Source organism: Etheostoma cragini, chromosome 1 (genome assembly GCF_013103735.1).
Source record: "Etheostoma cragini isolate CJK2018 chromosome 1, CSU_Ecrag_1.0, whole genome shotgun sequence".
NCBI classification, from domain to species: Eukaryota; Metazoa; Chordata; class Actinopteri; order Perciformes; family Percidae; genus Etheostoma; species Etheostoma cragini.
Window position 1 is genome coordinate 22,682,100 of NC_048407.1, and position 23,333 is coordinate 22,705,432.

General features: G+C 39.6%; 1 protein-coding gene across 1 annotated transcript in view; it reads right to left on the reverse strand.

Moving 5' to 3' along the window:
* The window catches only part of LOC117948226 (CUB and sushi domain-containing protein 1-like), a 306,260-nt gene that overhangs the window by 255,897 nt on the left and 27,030 nt on the right, over window positions 1-23,333 (reverse strand). The window contains exon 2 of the mRNA XM_034877777.1: window positions 8,177-8,289. Coding sequence (XP_034733668.1) covers window positions 8,177-8,289 — 113 coding nt within the window. The remainder of the gene's footprint in view (window positions 1-8,176; window positions 8,290-23,333) is intronic.

Below are 23,333 nucleotides of genomic sequence, written 5' to 3' on the forward strand. Positions count from 1 at the left end.
TAAAGGGTGCTAGGTTCATGATATATTGACTTATAGCTACATAGTAGGAAGTTGATTACACGCTCACTACAAGTGTGTATGTGTACGTGTGTGTGAGAAAGAGACAGATAGAGATAGAGAGTATTTCTTGGCTCCGAGTCCAACCACACACTTTGATGACAGTGGTGTCACCCTTGAACACTTCTCTGTTACCCTAGCATGGAGAGAGAGACACACACACACACACACACACACACACACACACACACACACACACACACAGCAGGATAGTTGACATTGCTGCTTCGATCAATGTAGCGGACTACTGCTGGCGTCAGTAACAACAGCGGTATACAACAAACTCCCACAGTGAAGAGCTTCCTATGGTGTTCCAGTCAATATGGGTTAATGGTGTAACGGACTGCTTCTCCCTTTCCTCTCTCACCGTTTCTCACTCTTGCTATCACTCTTTTACTTGCTTTATCTCTCCAAAACACACACACACACACACACACACACACACACACACACACACACACACACACAAATATGTAGCAGCACCTGACTATCCAAGTTGACAAATTCACCAGCACTTCCTTCCTTTAACAATTTGCTGTGTTTGCTCCAAGAAGCTTCCCAGCTGAATCCATTGGCTTTGACCAAACTCACCAACCTATTATTCTCAATGAAGGGCACACAGATAATGATAGGACCTGGGGATAACAGGTCGATAGAGAGCTAAAATAGACTATGTACTAGTAAGAGGGGAATACAGTAAATGTCAGTCGAAATCCTAATCATTGATATCCTGCTAAAAAAACAACAACAACACTTTTTTTAAAAGGTAGGAAATTACATTTTCTGTATTATTTGTTTCAGTTGGTTGCAGCATCATTTCCACTTATGATATGGAGTGATATTGTAATCCTTTATTTTTTTAACAACTAAAATCATGTGTTTTCATTTACATGTACAGTAAGTGTGCAAGTGTGCTCTACTTTTAAGACATACTGTGACACACATCAATGCAATTTTCATCATATTATTTTTACCCATTAGTTTCATCTAAAGCCTTTCCACTTCAAACTGCTTATATTTTATATATATATATACAACCCATTTCATCAGTATACATGCAACCCATTTCCTCAACAAGCTAATCAAAAGGAAATCCAAATGAATTTATTTGCCTTTGGAATGACTGAGACTTGTTTACTGTCTAACTTTCACTCAGATAAATTGAGTCAATGTTACTGTTGCCAAATTTACAAGCTCAATAATACTCTGACCTAATGAAAGCAGTTATTATTGTGCATCTAGAAATGCTTAACATAGAACATAGGTGTCTGCCTAAATCTGCAAAAATGAAATGTAGCTGATGATTACTGTTGATTAAACTACTAAGAGGGTGTGAAGTTTAGGAAACAATGAGTGAAAAGGTATTATGTGTGCAAGTCAATACTGCATCAAGCCACTGTTGCTTGAGAGCAGATGGTAAAATCAGGTTTTATGTAATAAAAATAAATGTCTCTTTCTGGATACATAAAAACAGCTTGAGCACATTGGTTGATGATCTCTGAGCCATGATAACTGAACCTCCTGCAGCTTTGTGTCGGTGTTCTTTATTTAGCAAGCTGGCCGACTGGATTTTACTTTTGAACAGGCTGGTCTGTCATTTAACCATGGACAACCAAGATTTGAGTCCAAAAACAGTACAGAATATGGTGAAAAATGGATATAGAAGTGCAACATGCAATGTGGAATGGAGCATGCAGTTAGAAATCAATTCAGGTTACGATTTAAAACACAATAATGTGAACAATAAACGGGCAATCAACACAGAAAGCATTTGTGACGTGTGTCACTCATCCATCTCATTGAACAAACACTCTTCCAATTGATCAAGTGGGACAAAACCTCACTAACACTCAGTTTTTGTTATGCTCCGAGTTTATTGATCTCTTTGCTGTGTAAAGTGTAACCTTCACAAGAAGTCCTTTTGATCACAAAATGTTTTCAGCTTATTAATGGAGCCCCCCGCCTCCCAAGTTTCTCTTTGAGCTTACAGATGTATGGACCACACGTCTCACTTCTGATGTTAATGAGTCTTAACCCCTGGCAAAATATGGGGTTGGGCTGCCCAATCGTAATTGATTAATTAGTTGTTTTGCTCTTAGTCGACTAAGATTTATGTAAATAATTTATTTTAATTTTGTTATGCTTTCTACCTTTCTAATTGGACGTCTGTCTGTCTATCTATCTATCTGTCTATCAATCTAGATTTTACAATCCAAAAACTATCCATAACCTTATATTTGAAAATCACTCCTCTGAATATTATTGTCAGTCAACATGCCATAGTTTATATTCACATACTGTCACAACTCATCTATATTACTATCTATTATTACTATCATCTATGTTGCAATTTTGTGCAATGGCCTTTGTGCAATGACCCTTTGCAGCCCTCTGAGATTTAGCAAGGGCGAAACTAAATAAAGAAATAAAGCACCACTAAGAAAACTATCTGGCTCCAGGCATCGGAAAAAGCTCTAGATGAATAAATCTTTCTTATGTGTAACATCATGTCTAAGGACCCAAAATCCCAGAGCAGGAGGCTGCGATCTTTTTGCATCACGTCCAGTGGTTGGTGGCTACGGGGCTCTTGCCACAGTCTGCACAAAGCCTTGCATCAAGTCAGCAAGATTTGGAAGCTCCTAGAAGTGTTCCTAATGGATTCTACACCAGTCTACACAGCAGAGAGAGGGAGAGGGAGAGGGAGGGATAGAAAGAGACACGGTGGAAATGCCAACACCAAAGGGGATGAACTTTCTGCAATTTTACAGATATACACACATTCAGGTATGGGCCACTCACATATTACATGTTGTAATGCAGTGTAAAAGTGATATCCCATAATAACCTATACATGGCGACATGGTTGAGTATTGCCATAACAACAAGAAATGAGAAAAAAAACTAAAATACCCGTGACCTGAAACACATGCACAGGAACACGTCCATGTCATGTCTGGCTCTCTTTTTCTTTCCTATTCTCTTCTGATTTTACATCTTATCTTTATTCCCCCTCTACTGCTTCTATATTGTGATACCTATTTAATTTCAAAAGAATGCAAGCATTTCTGTGCATGTGTTTGTGCTTGGGTCTGTATGTATGTGTGTGTGCAACGTGAGTGTGTGTGTGTGTGTGTGTGTGTGTGTGTGTGTGCGCGTGTGCCTATGTGTTATGTGTAGTCCTTTTAAAAGCTTTCCAAGTTGTGTTTTTCATAAATGTCCCTCAACAGAAGAGGAAATTCTGAAGCTAGCCCAGGGACTGAAAACGTACACTTGACTTCTTTTTCTCAGAGAAAGACAGATCAAGACAGATCGAGAGAGATCGAGAGAAATAGATAGATAGAGTGTGTGTGTTTGTGTTTGGGGAGAGTGTGTGTGAGGTTGAGACTTTGTATACTTTGTCTTAAAGTTAAAGATGCTCCTTGGAGTCAATGATCTCTCTATTTCACACACACACACACACACACACACACACACACACCTCTCTTCACTGTTCTCTACCAGCCAAATGCTGGTAAATGGTACAAGTGGCTGGTAGATTTGTTTGACTCACCAGCAATTTTATTTTGAAATTTAAACATTCACTAGCCATTTTTCTGGTGGACAAAAAGTTATTTTTGAACCCTGCATGTGATTGGCCATTGATTAGATGAGAGACAAACCAGTGAGCCGATCATGTGATCTCTCTCCTCTCTGTGGACCGGTCAGTCAAAGACCAAGGATGTGACTGGCCAGTGTTCACATGAAAGACACACAAGTAGGACAATGAAATGATTTATCTTCTCTTTATAGGCCAATCAAAACAAAACAAAAGTTTTTGACCAGAGTGCAGCCCATTCAGCCCACACAAATAGACTGGCCCACCGGGAAATCTCTCGGTACTCCCAATGGCCAATCCATGCTTGGCAAAGGGAGCGAGGAGGGACGGTAAATCTGGCACAGGCTAACGTTCTCCACCTCTAACTGATTCATGTCCTACATCTGAAAGAAGTTGAACCCCTTTTTTGATGACTAAAAGAACAATGTATTCAATTTACTGACTCATAGTATATATCATGCATTTTACCTTTGTTTCATGTTGTTCAGCCACTATTGTGAACAACAAAATGAAGGCCCTGCATTCACCAGGTTCTTTTTGGGCTTAATCTACAGACATGGCAGAAGGTCTAACTCCCGATGAAGCTCCTGTAAAATGTTACACTCATTGAATGATTCCTGAACACAGAGGCAACAAATACAAATGTTTAAATTATTCAACGATTTTTTTTGCAGGGGAAACATACAGAGGTAATGGTGAGGGAGATGGGGGAATTACATGTGACCAACAAATCCTCCAACCAGGCTCCTGATGCATGGCAATGCATAACACCATCAAAACACCACTGTTAACTAAAGATGAGTGAATCACTTTGAATTATTTTCCTTTTAGCTGAACAAACCCTAATGTGGTGGAGACAAGAAACTAGAAATACAGACATCTTTCTTTCTTTCCCCTCTCCCTTCCCTCTCTCTCTCTCTCTCTCTCTCTCTCTCTCTCTCTCTCTCTCTCTCTCTCTCTCTCTCTCTCTCTCTCTCTCTCTCTCTCTCTCTCTCTCTCTCTCTCTCTCTCTCTCTCTCTCTCTCTCTCTCTCTCACACAGCTTTAGGGGAAATTAATTGATGATTATCTTGCCTTGCAGAGCTGGTTTGCAAACTTGCTTTTTTATCAGCAAGGCTTCGCTTTTCACCACTTATGGCTTAATTTGACCCACCCTCTATATCTCTTTTTCTTTCTCCATCCATCCCTCTTTTGGGTGACTGGGGTCTTATCAGTTAGCTATGTGTTCAGACATGTAGTTCAATTTCGTTTCCTTTAATAAAAGGATAGAACAGAGAAAAGATTTGTTAACAGAGAGGGGCTGACAGACAGACAGGAGAGATGGGTTGTTAAGGACAATAAAAAAGACAGGCTGAATAGATTCTTTGTTAGTGTGAATTTGTTTAAATGAGAAGGAGAGGAGAGGATATCAAGGAGGGAGAGTAATAAAATGTGAGGAGAGAAACAGAGAGAAGATGAAAAGAAGATGTTGAGATTGTCTGATTACTTTGAATACTATTTTTTTCTTTTTTGCAAATCAGTTATTTGGCTAAATTTGCTCACGTAGTTCAGTGAATTGATTTATTTTGTGTTTTCTTTTTTATTCCCCAAGGAAATTTGATATAGAAACTAGTAAGAGGTTTTGGGATATAAAAGAGTTTGGTTTTAAACTCAGAGAATGGGTCTTTCAGAATAAATTATCATCAAAAACCCTAATAAAAACACTGAAGCATCATAAAATGTTGATTTACTACGAAGAGAACAAAACTATGAACAACAGATTTCACAGGCAAGTTCACAGGCACTGACAGAAAGAGGCAGTTTAGTAATTTATAGACTACAATGTATGAGTGAATCCAAAGGTGTACCTCCTGGACCTGTGGGCTGAGCCCTTGGGGACTTTGGTCCTATACAGTGATGTGTTCGCTGTCATGAATTAAAGTTCCTGACCCTCTAACCTATCACCACCCACGTATTAATATAATTAGTTTTTGACAGTATTCACATAAGCAATTCATGCAAGATTTGTGCAGAGTCTTCTGATCACATTGCAAAACAGACATAGAGCATAAAAGACAGATAGAGAGCACAAAGGTTGATATGCACAGTACAACTTTCTTTTGATTGATGATGAACTCTGCTAACATAATATCCAAATCAACCATTTAACTCAGAATCCTCCCTCTGTAGGTGGCCTCCCTGTTTTTCTTGATAGGGTGAAAACAAACGTTTGCCGGTCTAATCTGCAGATTGTAACAAGCATCCAAATTTGAGTTGAATGGTGAATCTGTGGATTACAGTCATAGAGGTTGTTTACAGGCTTTTTAAATTGAGCAGACAGCTAAGAAATGTTTTTGTTTTACAAGTGAAAAAGTCAAGATTAGTTCTGGTCTTGAGTAGTGATTTGAGTTAACAAGAATTTCTGAGTGTTATCTTTAAAGTGTGGTTTATGCTGCAGTGTCGGTAACACTCCCCAAAATTTCTATGAAATCATCTGGCAAATTGACAACTGATTAAAATTTGATCTCTCAATGTGTCATATTACACATGCAATTACCTTTGTAAGGCACAATGACTTTGTCTTGGAAAATTGCATTGCAATACATTTGCCACAGGATATGGTTTGTGATAATTGTTTCTCATTTGAGAAATTCAATCCTTTGAACAATGTAACTAGATTAGCTTTGCCTCAAAATGTTCCTTTTTATGTAAAATTGTACATGTAACAAACCCACTGTGTGAAATGTCAGTTTATCTTCCCTCTGATATCATGCTTTGAGACGACATCTTACATCAACCTTACATGATCAAATCAGCAATACACAACTATTTTTGTTTATGTTTTCCTTTTTTCTTCCCATATTTGTCTCAATTTAAAACAGTAATGTTTAAGGGCGTACTGATAAAGTGGACAGCTAAACAGTTAGTTGGAACTTGCACATGCTAGGAATGATTACTGATTCATACTATATACACAAAAAACTTAACATATAGTAACTGTCATGCCTTGTTTTGATTCATGAATTCCATTTCCTTTAGACAAACACAATCATTCACAATACACATACCCACATAGACATCAATGTTTAAAGTCTAAGACATCATTGCAAAACAAAGCAACATAGAAAAAAGGAAAACATTAACAAAGACCTGTCAGTTGTACGCATGCACGCACACACGCACAATCACAGTTCTTCCTGAGGCAACAAACACACTTAAGGGTCCCCCACAGATGTGAAACAGAACAATGGAAAGAGCAAAAATAAAGACAAAGTACTTCCTGGAAAAAGGTTTAATGGCTGTTAGGTTGCTTTTATCATACACAAACACACAAATGGCACATATCCAGGACAACGCACACTATAGGGCTACAGGACACACAACAATATACACAACAATATACAGTATACAAAGACATATACAGATGAATCACACAACCACACCAACACACACACACACACACACAAACACACACACACACACACACACACACAGACAAATATACAAGCAGGGGATTAAGTGTACACTGTATAGCTGGTCTCTAGAGTTTGTCTTTGATATTTAAAGTTCATGATTCATAGATGAACTGTTATGCAAGCGTAATGTAACTCTATGTGTATGAGTGTGTGTGTGTGTGTGTGTGTGTGTGTGTGTGTGTGTGTGTGTGCGTGTGCATGTGTAGCATCTTCAAAAGGTCAGGCTAAGCATTTGTGTTGCATCCCAACACACACACAGACATAGAGCAGTCTTGTATACCACATTCATAACACACGTAAGACTCACAGTAAAACAACATGCAGCCAGGAAGTCAACACAACAAGCACTATTGTGAACATGGAGCTCTCAGTGCAGAAATAAGAATACATTACACATGGACTCATGACTACAGAATATGTATGTAATGTGTATACATTACAATAGTCCCAACTGATGGAGGGATGACCAAGACATCATCTCTGCGCTGCTCGCACACACATCTATCTCCAACAGTTATTCTCATATTAGAAGTAGGGCATAGCCATACAGGTTCCCCATGAGACCAGAGAATTGTTACCATGTATTTCACTGAGTGTTTCACTACTTTGGATTGAAAAACGGGAGTGCTCCCAGGTTTCTCGGTGCGATAAACTTCTTTATAAATTCTGAACCCCCAAAAATTATATCTGATTCACAATAACACAAACAACAGTGATTTCAAAAGTTAGGCAATGATGAGATATGATGACCTGTATTATATTACCACTAATCAACAGTCAGTGCAACCAAACAGTGGAACATTGCCATCAGCTTTACGCATGTCATCAAAGTCACTCTCAAGCAACCGCAACAAACCTTTCATTTGAATACTTTCTCATAAACAATTACAATTTCAAAATAGATAGCTTGTTGTGAATACTTTATAATTTTCTTAAAACTCACTGCATACAAAGTCTTCCAACACACTTTGCTTGGCAGGTAACATTTGTCATCACTATTGCCTCAGAAATTGTCTGTGCATCATGAACAGCACTCATACATCACTATGCACACTCACACATTGCCTTACCTTCGTACACAGCTTTGAAGCCCTGTGCACTGACAGCAAAGTCTGTGGTAAACCACAAGGCCAATATGGATCCACTGCTGACTATAGGGGAGGGCAGCATGAATCCTGACAACCTGAAAAACAAAAGAAAAAAATGTCTATGAAACACAGCATTTCTAAAAGCAAACAATGAGGCAAAAACATCAAACCTGAAACATATAAAAGTGACAGCAAAATACTTTTGTGTTTAGTGTTGATATTAAGGCCCACAGCCCTGAAGTCATAAAGATCCCTGCAATCTGGTCCCTCCAAGACCAACTCTTTAGTGTTTTCTTGACATCCCGCTACTTTCAGGTCTCCTGCTGTCTTCCTTATTGAATAAAAATAGAGTAAAGTGAGAGATTTTCCCACTCTCTAAAAATAAATTGAATTGAATTTAATGCACCACTGAGCTACAGTGCAGTGCAAGATCCACTATTCATGATAACCAACCATGTTGTGAGTGCAGACACTCTAAAAATACAGAATGAAAACACATTATAAAAGCACACTGTAATTTAAGAATTCACCCAATAACAGTCAGCCAAACTAATGTGATAAGAGAAGTTAGGTGTGGTTTGACTCTGATACAGAGAGGTAAGCTCTTGAGTACACCGGAGGTTGAGGTAAAACAGCATGTTTGATTCTTGGGGGAGAATAGAGAGGTTTAGAAAAGGAACAAATAACACACAATTGTGAGATGAATAGCGTATTGAATTGCCTACATGTACTGTAGATGAGGAAGCCAAAATAATGTGACTGTGTTTATATCATTAAGAAACATTCAATGGAGAACAATAGTCTGATATTCATACGGGTATGTTTGGAAGTTAGGGCATGAAATGAGCTTAATAACTGAACTTGCTGCATTTTGAGGTATATAGTATATAGATGCAAAAACACATCATTAGACATAGTAGACAATAGGGCTATAACGATAAGGAAAATAAAACTGAAATCACGACACTCAGCTCCACGAACCTGTGTCGCGGTATTAGAAGGCAGAATCGCAACACACCTCTTCTACTCCCAGAGTTATTCTTCCCGTCCAGATCCAATGCTACCATATCGTTAAATTACTATTAGTATTAGTCCTTTTGGTGACTTGTTCCTGTTTTGTCTGCTAAATTTAGCTATCTGTAAAGATGGCTAAAAGTGAAAGGGGGGGGCACCGGTAACGCTAACGGAGGTGTAGCTAATGTTACACATGGTCGCTGTTCTGACTCGGGTAGTGAATGGTTGCTAGCTGGCTGGGGGCTGACTGTGGAATGGATGTGTCCCCGGGGGTGTTGTCAGCTCTCATCCTGACTGAAGCATTGTAACGCCAGGAGTCTGAGGCAGAAGACAAGAGTGTGCTAGCTAGCTAAATTACCATTAGTCGTCTATCTATACAGTTAACGTTACTGATGAATTTGTGGGTTAGCCCAGAGTTGTTAACCGTGGTCAAAACAATTGTACTAAAAATAACTGAACATGAGCACGTTTACTGTAAACACCAAAGCCCTTTTCCTCTTCGTTCCCCCTGCAGGTTGGGAGCGGAGTTGGCCATTACTGTTACCATTATCAACATTCTTACGTCTCATTCCAACAAGTTAATGAACCACTGAAACAATTTTGGAAACATTATTTTAAGGTACAAAATAATCTTTGGTGTTTGATTGGTATTGAAATCAATCAATATCAATAAATAAAAGTATCTGTATAAATGTGTTGCAAAGTGGTATGCCATGTGACAGAAAAAAAGTTGTATTATGTTTACTGAGAACCAAAAAAAAAAAATAAAGAATCAAGGTTTGTATCAAATCGTGGGCCTAAAATCTTGATACGAACCAAACCCTGGGTTTGGTGTATCGTTACAGCCCTGGTAGACAAAGGTGCTGCTTAAGTTAATCATCTTTAGTTCCACAAAAGCTCAGCACTGTATGTCAAAAGCTATATCTTAAATTAAAGAGGCGGCAAAAATGATTAATTGACACCATTTTACTTTTGAGTGTCCACAAAAGCGAGCAAACAGAAGTGCAGAGATAAGTAGCACTTGATAAACAGCAACTAAATCAAGAGAACAATCATTTGACACAAGTTTGGATACAATCAATTGTCCTTTCTCTACCCACAAAAGTATGCAATAATGATATATGAGGAGAGACCAAACCAAAGAGAATGAGAGTAGTGAGGAAAGAGAAAGACCAGCCATTAAAACAGAATTTAAGTGCTAATGTAATCAAGGCAGTAGCGCCAATGACTCTGGTTTCTGTATTATTGCAGTCATTTTCTACAATTCATTTTTCATAATTTGAAAGGTCAGCTAGGTCAACCGAGACGTGGGCTGGGCTGAAACACTAAAGGAGAAAATGAAAGTGACAAAGTGGAAAAGAGGTAAAAAGGTTTGGCAAAAAGGAGAGAAAGGTGGATGGCCAAAACAATATTTAACCAGAGACGACAGTGAAAACAGCACAGTGAAAAATTAATAATTTTAATTTTCTGGCCTTAAATCAAGGACACAAAGGACAGACAAGACTGATGAAGCGAGCACACAAAAAGTCACAAACAGAAAGAGAGATGGAGGGAAAAGAGGAGACAGAGGAAATGGAAGGGCGAAACGGAGAGGTGAGTGGTGAGACGAGACAAAAGGAATAAGGAGAAGGGCTTTGCCTCTGATAAGTGTAAATAAGATTTTTAATTTACTTAGCCACAGCAATGTCTGCCAGCTCAAATGTCTTTGTTTAATGTGTATGAAATTCGATTATTGAGCCATTAATCAAAGTTCTGTTTTTTTTAGTTTTAAAGACAAAGCATTACAGTCCCCGTGGCTAAATATCGCACGCTGTATATAACAGTACATGCTAATAGTTTTGCAATTTCTGTGAGTAAACGCAAGAAATCGCGAGTGAAACCTATGATTATTATTCATTATTTTTCTTTTATAAACTGTAAGTATGTATGTTAGTTGATGAATTGTCAAGTGGGATTGAGTAAAACTTTTTTTGTTTAGTTAGCAGTTCATTCAGTACATTATTCTATTTTGACTAATATTTTCAATTGTTGCTCTGGGTGTTATTACAATTAATCTGTTTTTTTGGATAAATATACTCAGTCGCCAGTTTATTAGGTACAGCTAACAATAAAACTAAATAAAATGAAAACTTATAACCACCTCTAAAACAGTTTAAACAAAACTGAACAGTATATCCTTCCTGATGGTAGGATTTTATTGCAGGACTATTGTATTAGACTGTATTTATTTTAGGCTAGTTGTATCGAATAAACTGCATTTTTGGTGCACCTTCTATTTTTCTCAACCAGACAGAGAAATGCCTGGTCACAGGCTATAATAAATCACCTTGGTGGCCACAGGGGACAGCGGCTGCATTCTGACATGAATATTTCACCACTCGACAAATAACGTGTGAACCAAGTAAAATGGGTGTAACTAATTATTGGGAGCATGCTTTCCTCCTTCATGTTTTAATGTCATGGGCATATGATCTATCAACATCAACATTTTAATTTCATTGGGCAATGGTTAATTGTTTAAAGACGTAATGGCTGCGTTATGGAGCTACAATGGCTGCTACTGAAAGCTAAAACAAGTTTGACAGTAAATTATGTATTGATTGGAAAAAACATTGCATTACAATATGCATTACTTACACATATTAAAGGTTACAAAACCCCAAACTCCGGAAATTATACCCCTTAAGATAAACACACAGTGTAAATCCAAACACAAGCATTGTAATCCCGTTTCTGTATGTCTCTGGGACGGTGCTGTTTATGTCTCAAATGGAGGATTGGCCAGGAGAAAGATGATGATTCATACACGTGCAGGCGCGCACACACACACAGACACACACACAACCAAACACTCAACACAGGCACCTCCCTAGGTTGCAAATAAAAGTGACATAACATTAACATGTATGTAATGTGCACCATGACTCACTGTGTCAACATATATATTGCGAGTGTAACTGCATAGGCTGTCTATGTCTGTACGGCTGTGCACTTCTACACTGCCTGTGTATGTGCATGTTGCCCCTGCCTGTGTGTGTAATAGGCGTTTAGGGTGTGTTTACATTATTTTCTGAGTGTGTGTGTGTGTGCACACGTATGAATCATCATCTGTCTCCTAGCCAATTGGCCATTTGAGACACAAACGGCACACACGATCAGTCGGTCGGTCAGTCAGTCAGTCAGTCAGTCAGTCAGTCAGTCAGTCAGGTAATGAGCGGTAATTGTCTAGCTGTCACTGTACTGATGCACTGACATGATTCTACATCCCCGTCTAGCTCTGCATCTCTCTCTGTATCTCTGCATCTCTCTCTCTCTCGCTCTCTCTCTCTCTCTCTCTCTCTCTGTCTTTCTCTCTGTGTGTCTCTCTCTCTCTCAATCTTGGTATGTCACTCCTACCTCTCTCCATGCTCTCTTTTCATCATGCTTTCCCTCCCAATCAGGCCAGCACACTGATCCTACGGCTGTTTGACATTTATATATAAAATAAGTGATCGGGGTTGAAGCTATGTGACCGTTTCTCCAGATGGTCAACTGTCCAACCCGTCATCAAGTTTATGTAATCAGACAGCCACTCAGTGATTCCAGACAGCCAGTTTTTACAGTCAACAGATCACACAGCTAGCTTGCCAGTGTGCCTTTCGGATGCTTCGTCCATCTATCCGACTGCCCATCTATCTGCCTGTTTAACATATCCCTCGCTCTGCTTGGCAATCCACCAGACTGTGGGCATGTCTGATGTTGAACTTGACGGACTCTCTTAATGCTAGGATTACTGTTCAGATTGGATGGTAGTACACTAAAAAGGAATAGTGGGATTAGAAAATAGCATCTGTGTTATTTTCATTACCATCACTCTTCTCTTAGTGTTGGTGTACACAAGCTGGTCATTCAAAATAATGAAATTAGTGCGGTTTGAATTATATATAACCAGACCCAGCAAATCTTAGTAATGTAACGTGACGTAAGATTTCCATGAATAAAGCAACATATATGCCAGAGAAGGGAATACTTCCCTTCTTCGGTGTACTGACCCTCTGACAACAGGGGTGTGGGCTATACATGAAGGCTTTAGGCTGCCCTACATGTTATTCTAGGCCCAGTTTATTTAATCAATTATGCAACTATACAATATGTGTAGTAGGGGGTCCCTTCTCCATTTATTTTTTCAGTTAAGGGGTCCTTGGCTTAAAAAACATTGAAGACCCCTACTCTAACGGTGAATAAGATATGCGTGTCATTGAGTTCAACGGCTTTAAAAGTATCAGTGGCCCAAACATGTGCAATGGAAAACCTGATGAAAACATGTAGAATGTTATGGTAACATTAACTAATATGTTGCATACTGTGAACTCATATAGCAGAAGAGATGTGAACTTGAGACTTGGACTCAGGTTGACTCAAGTCATTGTTTTGATGATTTGTGACTTCGGTTGACAAAAAAATAAATCCACATATCCATACTTCAGACTCGACTTAGACTTGTAAGTTAATGACTAAAGACTTGACTTGACTTGAGGCATGATGACTCAAACAACTTGTGTATATTCATAAGTTTGAATATTAGCTTTTGAACATGAAATATAATTGTATGTCACATTTCTAACTATCAAGAACACTATGCAGCAGCAGCAGCGCAAAATGTGAATCATGATTGGATAACTGGCTTCTTGCTATTGCAACACGTAACATCAAAGACCACTGATGAAGCCTTATTAGTTGTAAAAGAAGGAAAAAAGCGAACTGCTGAATGAGAGAACTGCTCATTGAAGAATCATTCTGATATGTGTTTCCCAAGAGGTCTGATGTTAGCTAACATTAGTATTTTTGCTTTGATTAAATTAATTTCATTGAATATCAATAATTATTCATTGTCATACTGTTTTTAACTAGTTATACAAACTATTTGGAATTGCCTTAACTAAGGACTCTTCTTGACTTGACATAACCTGTGACTTGTCTTGCCAAAAAAAAATAACTTGAAACTTGCATAAGACTTGGACCAAATTACTTTAGACTCACTTGTGACTTGAGCAAAAATTACTAAACAGTTTATGGCAGTAATATTCTCTTTTCAGACACACCACAAGCATATATCAACTGTGTATTAAAACTAGCCAGTGATACCACACATGCTAAAGCTGGTAAACATGAGAGGAACAGGTGAGAGCTTTCATTCAAATGAGTCAGAGCAAAAAAACTGTTGTTAGTATTTCAGTGAAATGGGTTTTGTCTGACTTATACAAGACATTTAGGAACCAGGTATGTTTCCATCTCATCAACACATCTCTATCAGTGAAGTAGGCTGATAACATAGTAACACCATTAATTACCTTTACAGTTATCCACTTGCAGCCTTGTTACTATGGGATTGTGAAGATATGTTGTTGTTTGTGTATTTATTGGGAAATACTCATTTAATAATTTCTGTAAAAGCTATTTCAGAAAGAGATCAATAGTTATGAATTGTAACTCCAGATTCTATGAATATAGGCGTAGCCCTCTAAGAGCTGACACTATTGGGTACCATCTCTTCACGCATGCACAGTCGTGAATATTTTCTTTTTCGCCCTTGCGTCCAGCATGGGCCTCAACCACATCTGCCAATACTGTATATAACATGAGCGGACCTGTTTGTTTCCCAACATCAGCATTTTTCTTCAACCAATGTTAGTGGAGAAGATGGCTCTCAGAGCGGCCGTGCGCATGACTGTTTGTTGTTTGGTCAGCAGGTCAGCAGGGAGCACGGAGCCCATTCCGCCGACGAGCGAGACATGTGATCGGGTTGTCCAGCTCATGGTAGGGTACTGTTGGCCGGTTACCCCAGTGTGGGGCGGGAGTATTCACCTGGTCATTGTTTTCCTCATCCCGCTGGCGTAGCCGAGGGAGAAGGATGTCTGAGCAGCGCAGCCCATAGTGAGTGGGCACTCCACGAAACTCCACGTGTTGTTTGTTACCATAGCAACAAAGCGTGCTGCGCCTTCCTGCACTATAGTGTCATCGAGAGGAAGGCCCTCGCATGCATAAATATAGAACATGATCTGTATCTACGCTAGCTTGCTTGTGTGATGGTTGTTTACACAGCAGTGAGTATTCCGCTCCCAAGCCATAGAAAAAGGCAAAGACTGAGTAGGCTATAACACCCGGGTGTGTATAAGCCTGTCAATGACATAGTCCGGTTAGCTTTGCATACTGCTTATGGACATGGCGGTGAGCATTTCTGTTTTTAAGGTGAAACATGAGATCCAGCGGTTGCAGATGCCCCGGAGGTACAAGTTGGACTGTCTGAAGGAGGAAAAACATTTTCACAGGAACTAAGTGGCCCTTAAAATTGCCATTTTGTTCCCAACTCTAGCTGGAGTGAGACACACGTCCCCGGTGCCGCGTCACCGTCGCTGCAGCAGCCGTTTCTGAAATGGCAAAGTGGGGGCTGCCCGCCGGGCCTCATGTCCGCGCCGCTGTAGGTGGAGCTAGAGCCAGGGCTTGGAGACGGCTAGACCGCAGCCCACAGGGCGCCGTTGTCTTGAGCCGACATCTTGGTTCCACCCAAGCGCTACTCTCTAGGAGGTGAGTCACCATATCCTCTGCACTGCCTACAGCCCATGGCAGCCCCAGCCTCAGAAGGGAACTGCCCCAGCTAAGCAGTCATGGCGATGACAATAGAACTAACGGTCATGCTAGCAAGAAACAGCATTGTTCAGGGCCGCAGCCACCTAGGTGGTACACTAGTACGGGTCAGTGAAGCAAGCATGGACCTGCTTTTGAGGAGATGGCAATGTGGGCTTCCGTCGGAAAAAGGGGCAGTTGGAAGCGGGATGGAGGCCAGGCTCTGCCGCCGTGGCAGGACAGCCGTCCATCTCCCGGGTTAGGGGAATGCTACTTGGCATTCTCCCAGGTCAAGAACAATTACTTAGCGGTGGGCAGAGAGCCCACCCGCTGCTGAGAAGAGTGAGTGGAGAAAGCTGCTGGTGTGGTGCTCCTCTCCTGGGACCGAGACAGTTGCCGTAGCGGGACTCCATAATCCTCCGCTGTCACAAGCTCCCATCCTCCCAAAGGGCAGGAGGGACAACAAGTGACAGAGGTGTTATCCGAGGGCGTCAAGCTAGTGGGCTCTTACCCATCGCAGACGTACTCTTTGGGCAGATCCAAGGATGTTGATGGGGTACCATGGGTCTGCCCAGCTACCATCCCCCTCCTCAGCAACTTGACAAGCCAGAATAGCTTCCGCCCGCCATAACGCTCTACAGATGGCAGGCAAGCGCAGAACTGGCAGGAGGCATCGAGGGGTGAGTGCCAGGCAGCTCTAGGGCGCTGACGGGGTCCCCTCGTTCTGTCCAGCTGCCATCCCCCTCCCCAACAATCTGACAGGCCAGAAAGGCTGCCGCCTGCCGTAAGCTCTTTAGATGGTAGTTGGGCATGGAGCTGGCAGGAGGCTTCGGGGGTGAATGGTAGGCTGGTGTGAGCAGCACCGAGGCAGGACTCACAGCGAGGGGGCTGGTCCGGCAGCTGGTACACAGGTGAACACCGCTGGGAGAAGAGGTCTGCATACTACTAGCATGAAGAAAAATAGGGAAATGGACAACGGGTCCGCTCATGTTATATACAGTATCGGTGGGAGTAGTTGAAGTCTGTGCGGGATGCAAGGACGGGAAAGAGAATCTTCATGACTGCACATGCGCAAAGGGATGATACCCAACAACGTCAACCCTTTGAGGGCAAAGCCTATATGAAATAGAACTAATTAAATGTTGACTTTCTTCTGAAAATGTATGCAAAGATCAAAGCCTGATGACCTTTAGCATGTCTTAGCAAGCTTCTGGTAAATTTGACTTACAAGGGGCTCACCAAGCAGAATACTTCTATAACTCAGCTTTTAATGTTGACAGTTTTCTGAAGCTCACTGCATTTCAGTGAGTCAAGAACATGGAATTATGTGTGAGTAGAATATTTACAGCATAGATTTTTAGTGTCTACACTTGCCGCTCCCCTCAAAGAAGCACAAAGGACGGAGTGAGGATACTAATTTCTTCTCTAAATGACAACTCAGAGCCTACAGGTGGATGCTGGGGTGGAGGTGACGCTTTTGAAATGCTATATGATCAGCAGTGGGGACAGCAGTAGCAGTTATTAGCAGCTTTCAAGAGAGTGTTGTGGCAGCAGGCATGAAGCAAGAGAGTGAGCAAAGCACTGACAGCTTAAGTACATGCCATGATTAAAAGGGGTGCCATGGATATATGTCCCAGTGAGAGGAGAATGCCTTGTGAGTGTAGTCAGTCGCAAGTCGGCTCAAAGGCTTTGTTTAATTTCAGAAGAATAGAGAGTATGGAAAACGCAAAAAAACCTATTCAATTAAACATGTATTATTTAGTAAGTTAAAATTTTTTTCTTTATCTGCATATATACTGCACACTAGAATAAGATAAAGCATTCCAGGTCTCCTGTGAAAAAAAACTGCTAACATACATCAAAAATGCAGCATGACCTGCAAAGGCTGCAGGCTTCATGTTGGTGTTCTCATTTGTTGATGGTATAAGACCATTGATGGCTCAATGTTGATCCTTCATCTCTTTTCTTCTCTTTAAGAAATTATGTTGATATTGACCAGTACTGACTGAATATATTTCAAAACACTTTTTCCTCGAGTCTCGTGCAGTTTTCTAGCAACGACCGTGACAACCTGTATCAATCACACCTTCACAAGGTGAAATTAGGATTGATGTTTGCAACCAGTGGATTTTAACAGTTTGCAGGTATAAAGAAAGCTTGTGAACAGACAGGTTGAAATCCACCAACCATACAGGGAAATCCTGATAGGGGAAGTAAAGGAGAGCCTTATTCAATGACCATTATAATGTGCTTGACCAAGGTACTTGACCTCCAGCTGCTCTGGTAAAGCTGGAACAATAAACAACTGTGATGGGAAGCTCATAGGAGTAGAATATGAGGTCTAAATTAAGTGGATATAATAGACAAGCTTTCCCACTGGCCATTTCGAAGTATAACTTTTTCAATGACTCATGATAACTGAGACAGGGTGCACTCAAAACCTGAATATTATTTTAGTTTGTTTCTATTAAGGTGTGACCATTCTAAAGTTGTGACTGAAAAAATTAGACTAAAAACCACTGCACCACTAAATGCAATGTTGATGGTTTAAAGAGAGTTAAGGGACACGTCTTAATCGATTTATTGACAAAATTATACAGAAAATCTCCCGATTTCCCCCCCAAAAATTATAAAAACATATAGTCAAATCATGTGGGTTTTCTAGCTATGCCATTACTGTATCTTAATAATCATTAAATGTGGTTCCTCTGCCTGCTGAAATGTGAGTCCATTCAGCTCGGATCCTGGTTTCTCATATATCTAAATATCTAAATGCTCTGACATGGTGGAAAACAATCTACTTCACACAAACCAGAGACGAGACCAACGTAAACTCATAAAACAGATATTACTCTTTTCCATCTTGCAGAGCATTTGGCTTCTTCTTGCCAACACAAGATACACCTCACACTTGTACAGTAGATGTATGCCCCTGGCAATTTGTTTTAACCTGTCATTCTCCGAGTGTAATCTATTTTTTTTTTTTGTCTAGTGGAACACCAGTCCATCAGTGACACAACACAGCTTAGAGTAAATGGATAGACAAGAAACGCTTGTTGTAGAGAAGACCAGCACAGAAAAAGCAGTGAGAAGATGATGAAAGACATTGAAAATAAGTGAATATACTGAAATCAATAACCAAACTTATTTTTTAGGGGGGAAGCTTTTTGCCAACATAAAAAAAAAACTTGTGAGAAAAAAAATGTGAGAAAACAAGATGAGGACACACACAATGTTCTTAACCAATGTAGGAAATTTGTTTTGAATTATATTTATGAAGCAAGAGACACGTAGGGATACATAAAACACCAAGAATTTCTTTTCTCTCTAAGTGAAAAAAGAGAATGGCCTTAGGCAAGGGCCAATGGGCGTTTTTCCTTTTTTAGTTTCTCTCTGTGTTAACACCTAATATATACTACTGTAGTCATTTCAAAAATATTTGTAACTCTAACTTGGAACCCCACTGGATGATTTTTTTAAAAAATTATATTCCAACCACTTATTAAGTGAAGTACTTAAAGAAGTTATTAAGTTGTATGCATGGATAATTCATTCTAGGGCTTAATTGTAGACCCGTGGCTATGGAAATATTTGGCAGTCTACCCAAGGCTGGCTACTGTAGCCTTAAGCTAACTTTTAAAGCCAAAAACACTTTTAAAGACTGGCTTTAAAGATAGTATTGAGGTGTTTAATGATGTTTCTTAAATTTGTGTTAGAAAGAAAGAAGAGAGAAATATGAGAGATTTGTTTTCACAGGGCATTTCATGCAGAGAAACAGACAGGCAGAAAAAAAAGATCTTATTCTGAAGAAGAATTACAGTTATTTCGCCTCTGGGAGTGTATGTTTTATGTACTGAGATACTCACACACACACACACACACACACACGGGAAGTGAGAGGTACACACAGGATCACACAACTCTTCTGGCGTACTGTGAGAAGTTGAGTGCCTTGCTCAAGGGCACTTTGACAGTGGGTGGCATTTGATTTGTGCGATAAGAGGGTAAGAACCCCGCTGATTTTCTGGTGTCCTTAAGCAACAGCCTGCTGTGCAATCCCCTTATACTTAAACCAGGAATCTCACCCACCCCCCCACTGTCTATCAAGCTGTCTGTCTCCCAGAGTGGGATGCAGAGGCATGTGTGTTTTTGGCGTGCATTAGTGTGTATACAGGTGTAAAACAAAAGTAAATGTAATATTAAATGCACAAATCGATCCTAACATTTGTGCAATCTTTCCACATGAAATCGCAAAATCAGCAGAGAAACTGCATTCTTTTAAAACTTACCATTTACCCCGAAGCAAATACATAACTAATCTACGGGATCGTGTTAACTAACACCTTCTACAACAATCACCTAATCCTAATCAAAGCTTTCAAGAAGACGGAAAGGAAGATGATTGAGAGGAGAGTGAGCTTTATTTTGATGTGAGTTTCATTCAGTGCGACGAATACAATGAAATGAATGCACTTTGTTTTTGATTGACTGATCATAAGATTGACATGGTTTTCACAAGAACACAAAACCAGAGACAAAATGAAATGCTGGGGGGAGGGATATGGGATAAAACCACAAAAGGACATTTGTTTTGAAGAATTGCTCGTCATGAAACCACAAAATGGTGACGTATATTGTACTATGTTGTAAATATTGTTTGAACGCTGTATCCAATAAATTGTATGAAAAAAATGAAATATTGATATTGTACATCAAACTATACACTTCAAAATCTTGAAATTCTTTACAAAAATTCGCGTTTTATTTTGTGTTTACTTGTGTTTTCTGCAGACTGTATATTTATCAAGACTGGTGCCTGTAGCAGCATTTCATTTGCTTTGAACTTTCTTGTCAGAAAATTCAACAGATGAACACTTGACTATTTCCAGTAGCTTCCTATGATTTAAAGTACACTAATAATCACATGATTTTTTTATATACTGTATGTCTCTTTCTCAATGTCACAAGTCACATTTTGGTTAATTATTTCCTTTGAATAAAGTAAGTATCAGTAACCTCAGTATAATTTTTCCCGCCTGACTCAAAATTAGCACCAATTATTAAACTTATATTCAAAACAAGGCCTGCATTAAAAATGAAAATTAAAGTGCATGTTTTGAGAAAATGCAATGTAATGCTAGGTCACTGCAAGCAAAAAAAAGCTCCACAAAATCCCAGAGGGACCAATTTGTCTGAACTGTGGTAAGGAACAGGAGCAAGGTGGCAGGATATTGTGAAAAGACAGCTGGCAGCAAGCCACGTCTCACTGGGTTTTTCCCACTGTAAATCTGGCCCTTACATGGGTCACTGGTTGCTTCAAATGGGCCCTCAAAGGATGATGTTTTATTGAATGGGAAGCTCAGGTTAAAACAATGAGGTTGTGAAAAGGGGTCCCGTGATAAAAGCCCTGATTTGCTCCTAGATGGCAAGATAAAGGGAGTACATTTAGTGATTGGACTATAAAGAACAGCTGTAGTTTCTAGTGAAGTATTGTCTTGTATGAAGAATTGCCTTGTTCAGTCATCAAGACAGAACACATTTCACCTAAAGTGAAAGTTGCTTTTGTCCAAAGCAACATATATTGGTGCCTGGGTTCATGATAAACACTCCAAACCAATTAAAACGTTGGAATTTCAACTAATCACGATTTGGAGGCATCAAAGTTCAAATGTGGCCACAGAGGTTTAACTGCACTTTAGAAAAGACCATTCTGCCTAGCAGCAGCAGTGGTTTGTGGGTATCCAGACTGCTGGCAGTCAGCCAAGACTCTGGGTCCTTCAGACTAAAGTACTCTCTGTCCCTCACACACACAAACACACGCAACCTTGTGTTTGTTTTCAAGTCAACAGAGGCGTAATGCACGTCATACAGTTGCCACCTCCTGAACCTCATATTCTGTATTGTTTTACCTTCACAAACAACTACATTACATAACATGTATCTGTTAGTCAGCAGTCTCTGGTTTCCACATAACAGCACACAACAGTTGTCGAACAGTTGTTAAAAATTATAATTGAGAAATTAAGAATGGATAGTGAATCACTTAGTAACCATTTGGTGTGATGGCCCATGAAGACAAAAGACAACTAAGAGCCAAAGGACAAAATACATGCTACAAAAATACCCAAATGGTGCAGATATAACATTTTTTTTTTATTATTTCAGAAACCAGGCCCACAAAATAGTTTAAGTTCAAATCTTTGCTCAAAACTTACAGTGTGTTATTAGTGTGTCCTGGTGACCTTGATCTTATAATCACAGGGTTCCAGGTTAAATTGTGGCCAGGGACCTTTGTTGCATGACCTGTCCATTACCTTTTCTCTGTCCCCCAATGTCCTGTCAACGCTCTACTGTATGCTACAGAATCTAGTCTTGCATTGGCCAGTCCACACAATATTCAGGATGGAAATAAAAAAAGTATGGTTATAAAATGTTGTCAATATAGTATATGCTATCTAATAATATTACATCTAAGAGTCTCTTTTAGCCCCAAACAAAAAATCTGTCTCTCTCAAACTCACATAGTGTACATACAAAAATCACTAGAAAAGTAAAATGAAAGCTGGCCCAAAGCCTGACATTGGCTCTTTTCCATCAGTAATGTGAGACAATTGGATCAAAAACAAAAAAAGCTCAAAAGTTGTGAATGTGAATTATGGATATGTTCCAAACACAGGGGCGCTTGTCAAATCTGACAATATATACAGTAGATACTGTATATATTTTTTGTGGTTAAAAAAACAAATTTAAAAAAACATCTAATGCTAGTTATACTGTATTCAGACCAACAACAGCACTACAAGAATCCCAGCCTTTCAACATCACCTGAAAGCTTCAGCTAAAAAAAACATTGGTTGTCCAACAAAAAAGGTTGAACCTGGCTAATCATCCAACATTGACAGTGTCATTTTACCTCTCCATTATTAAGATTGTTGTCATGCTATTACTATAAAATGCTGTGCCGTGTTTTGGTGTCTTATATAAGCCTTGTAAATGATATGCAACCCAAAAATGAGTTATGTATTTAACTAAACTGAAAAACAAGGTTCTTCAACTTTTGGCCATTTTGAACCAAATACAGGACAGTTAGATAATTGCAACCATTGTCCATCTATACCTTTGTTTCTTTACCTCCACCATGATTGTCTATCTCTCACATTTTGTACCACAGAACAGTCAGGCCATAACAAACCATCAATCAAAATGCTTGCAGGTGAACAACCATTACTGTTACACACCACACACACACACACACACACACTTATAACTGCTGTACTTGCAATACTGTATATTGCTATATCAATCAGACACACACAAAAAGTAAAGTGCTTCAACCTTAACTCTACGTAAATAATAATAACAATAGTAATAATAAATCAACAATAATTAATGCTGCAAGGGGAAATTACAATTTACACTCTGTTGTCATAACACATTTCACACACATGCTCTAAATGGAGAGATGTCTGAGTGAGGGGGGCGTCACATGGAAATATATATATATATATATATATATATATAT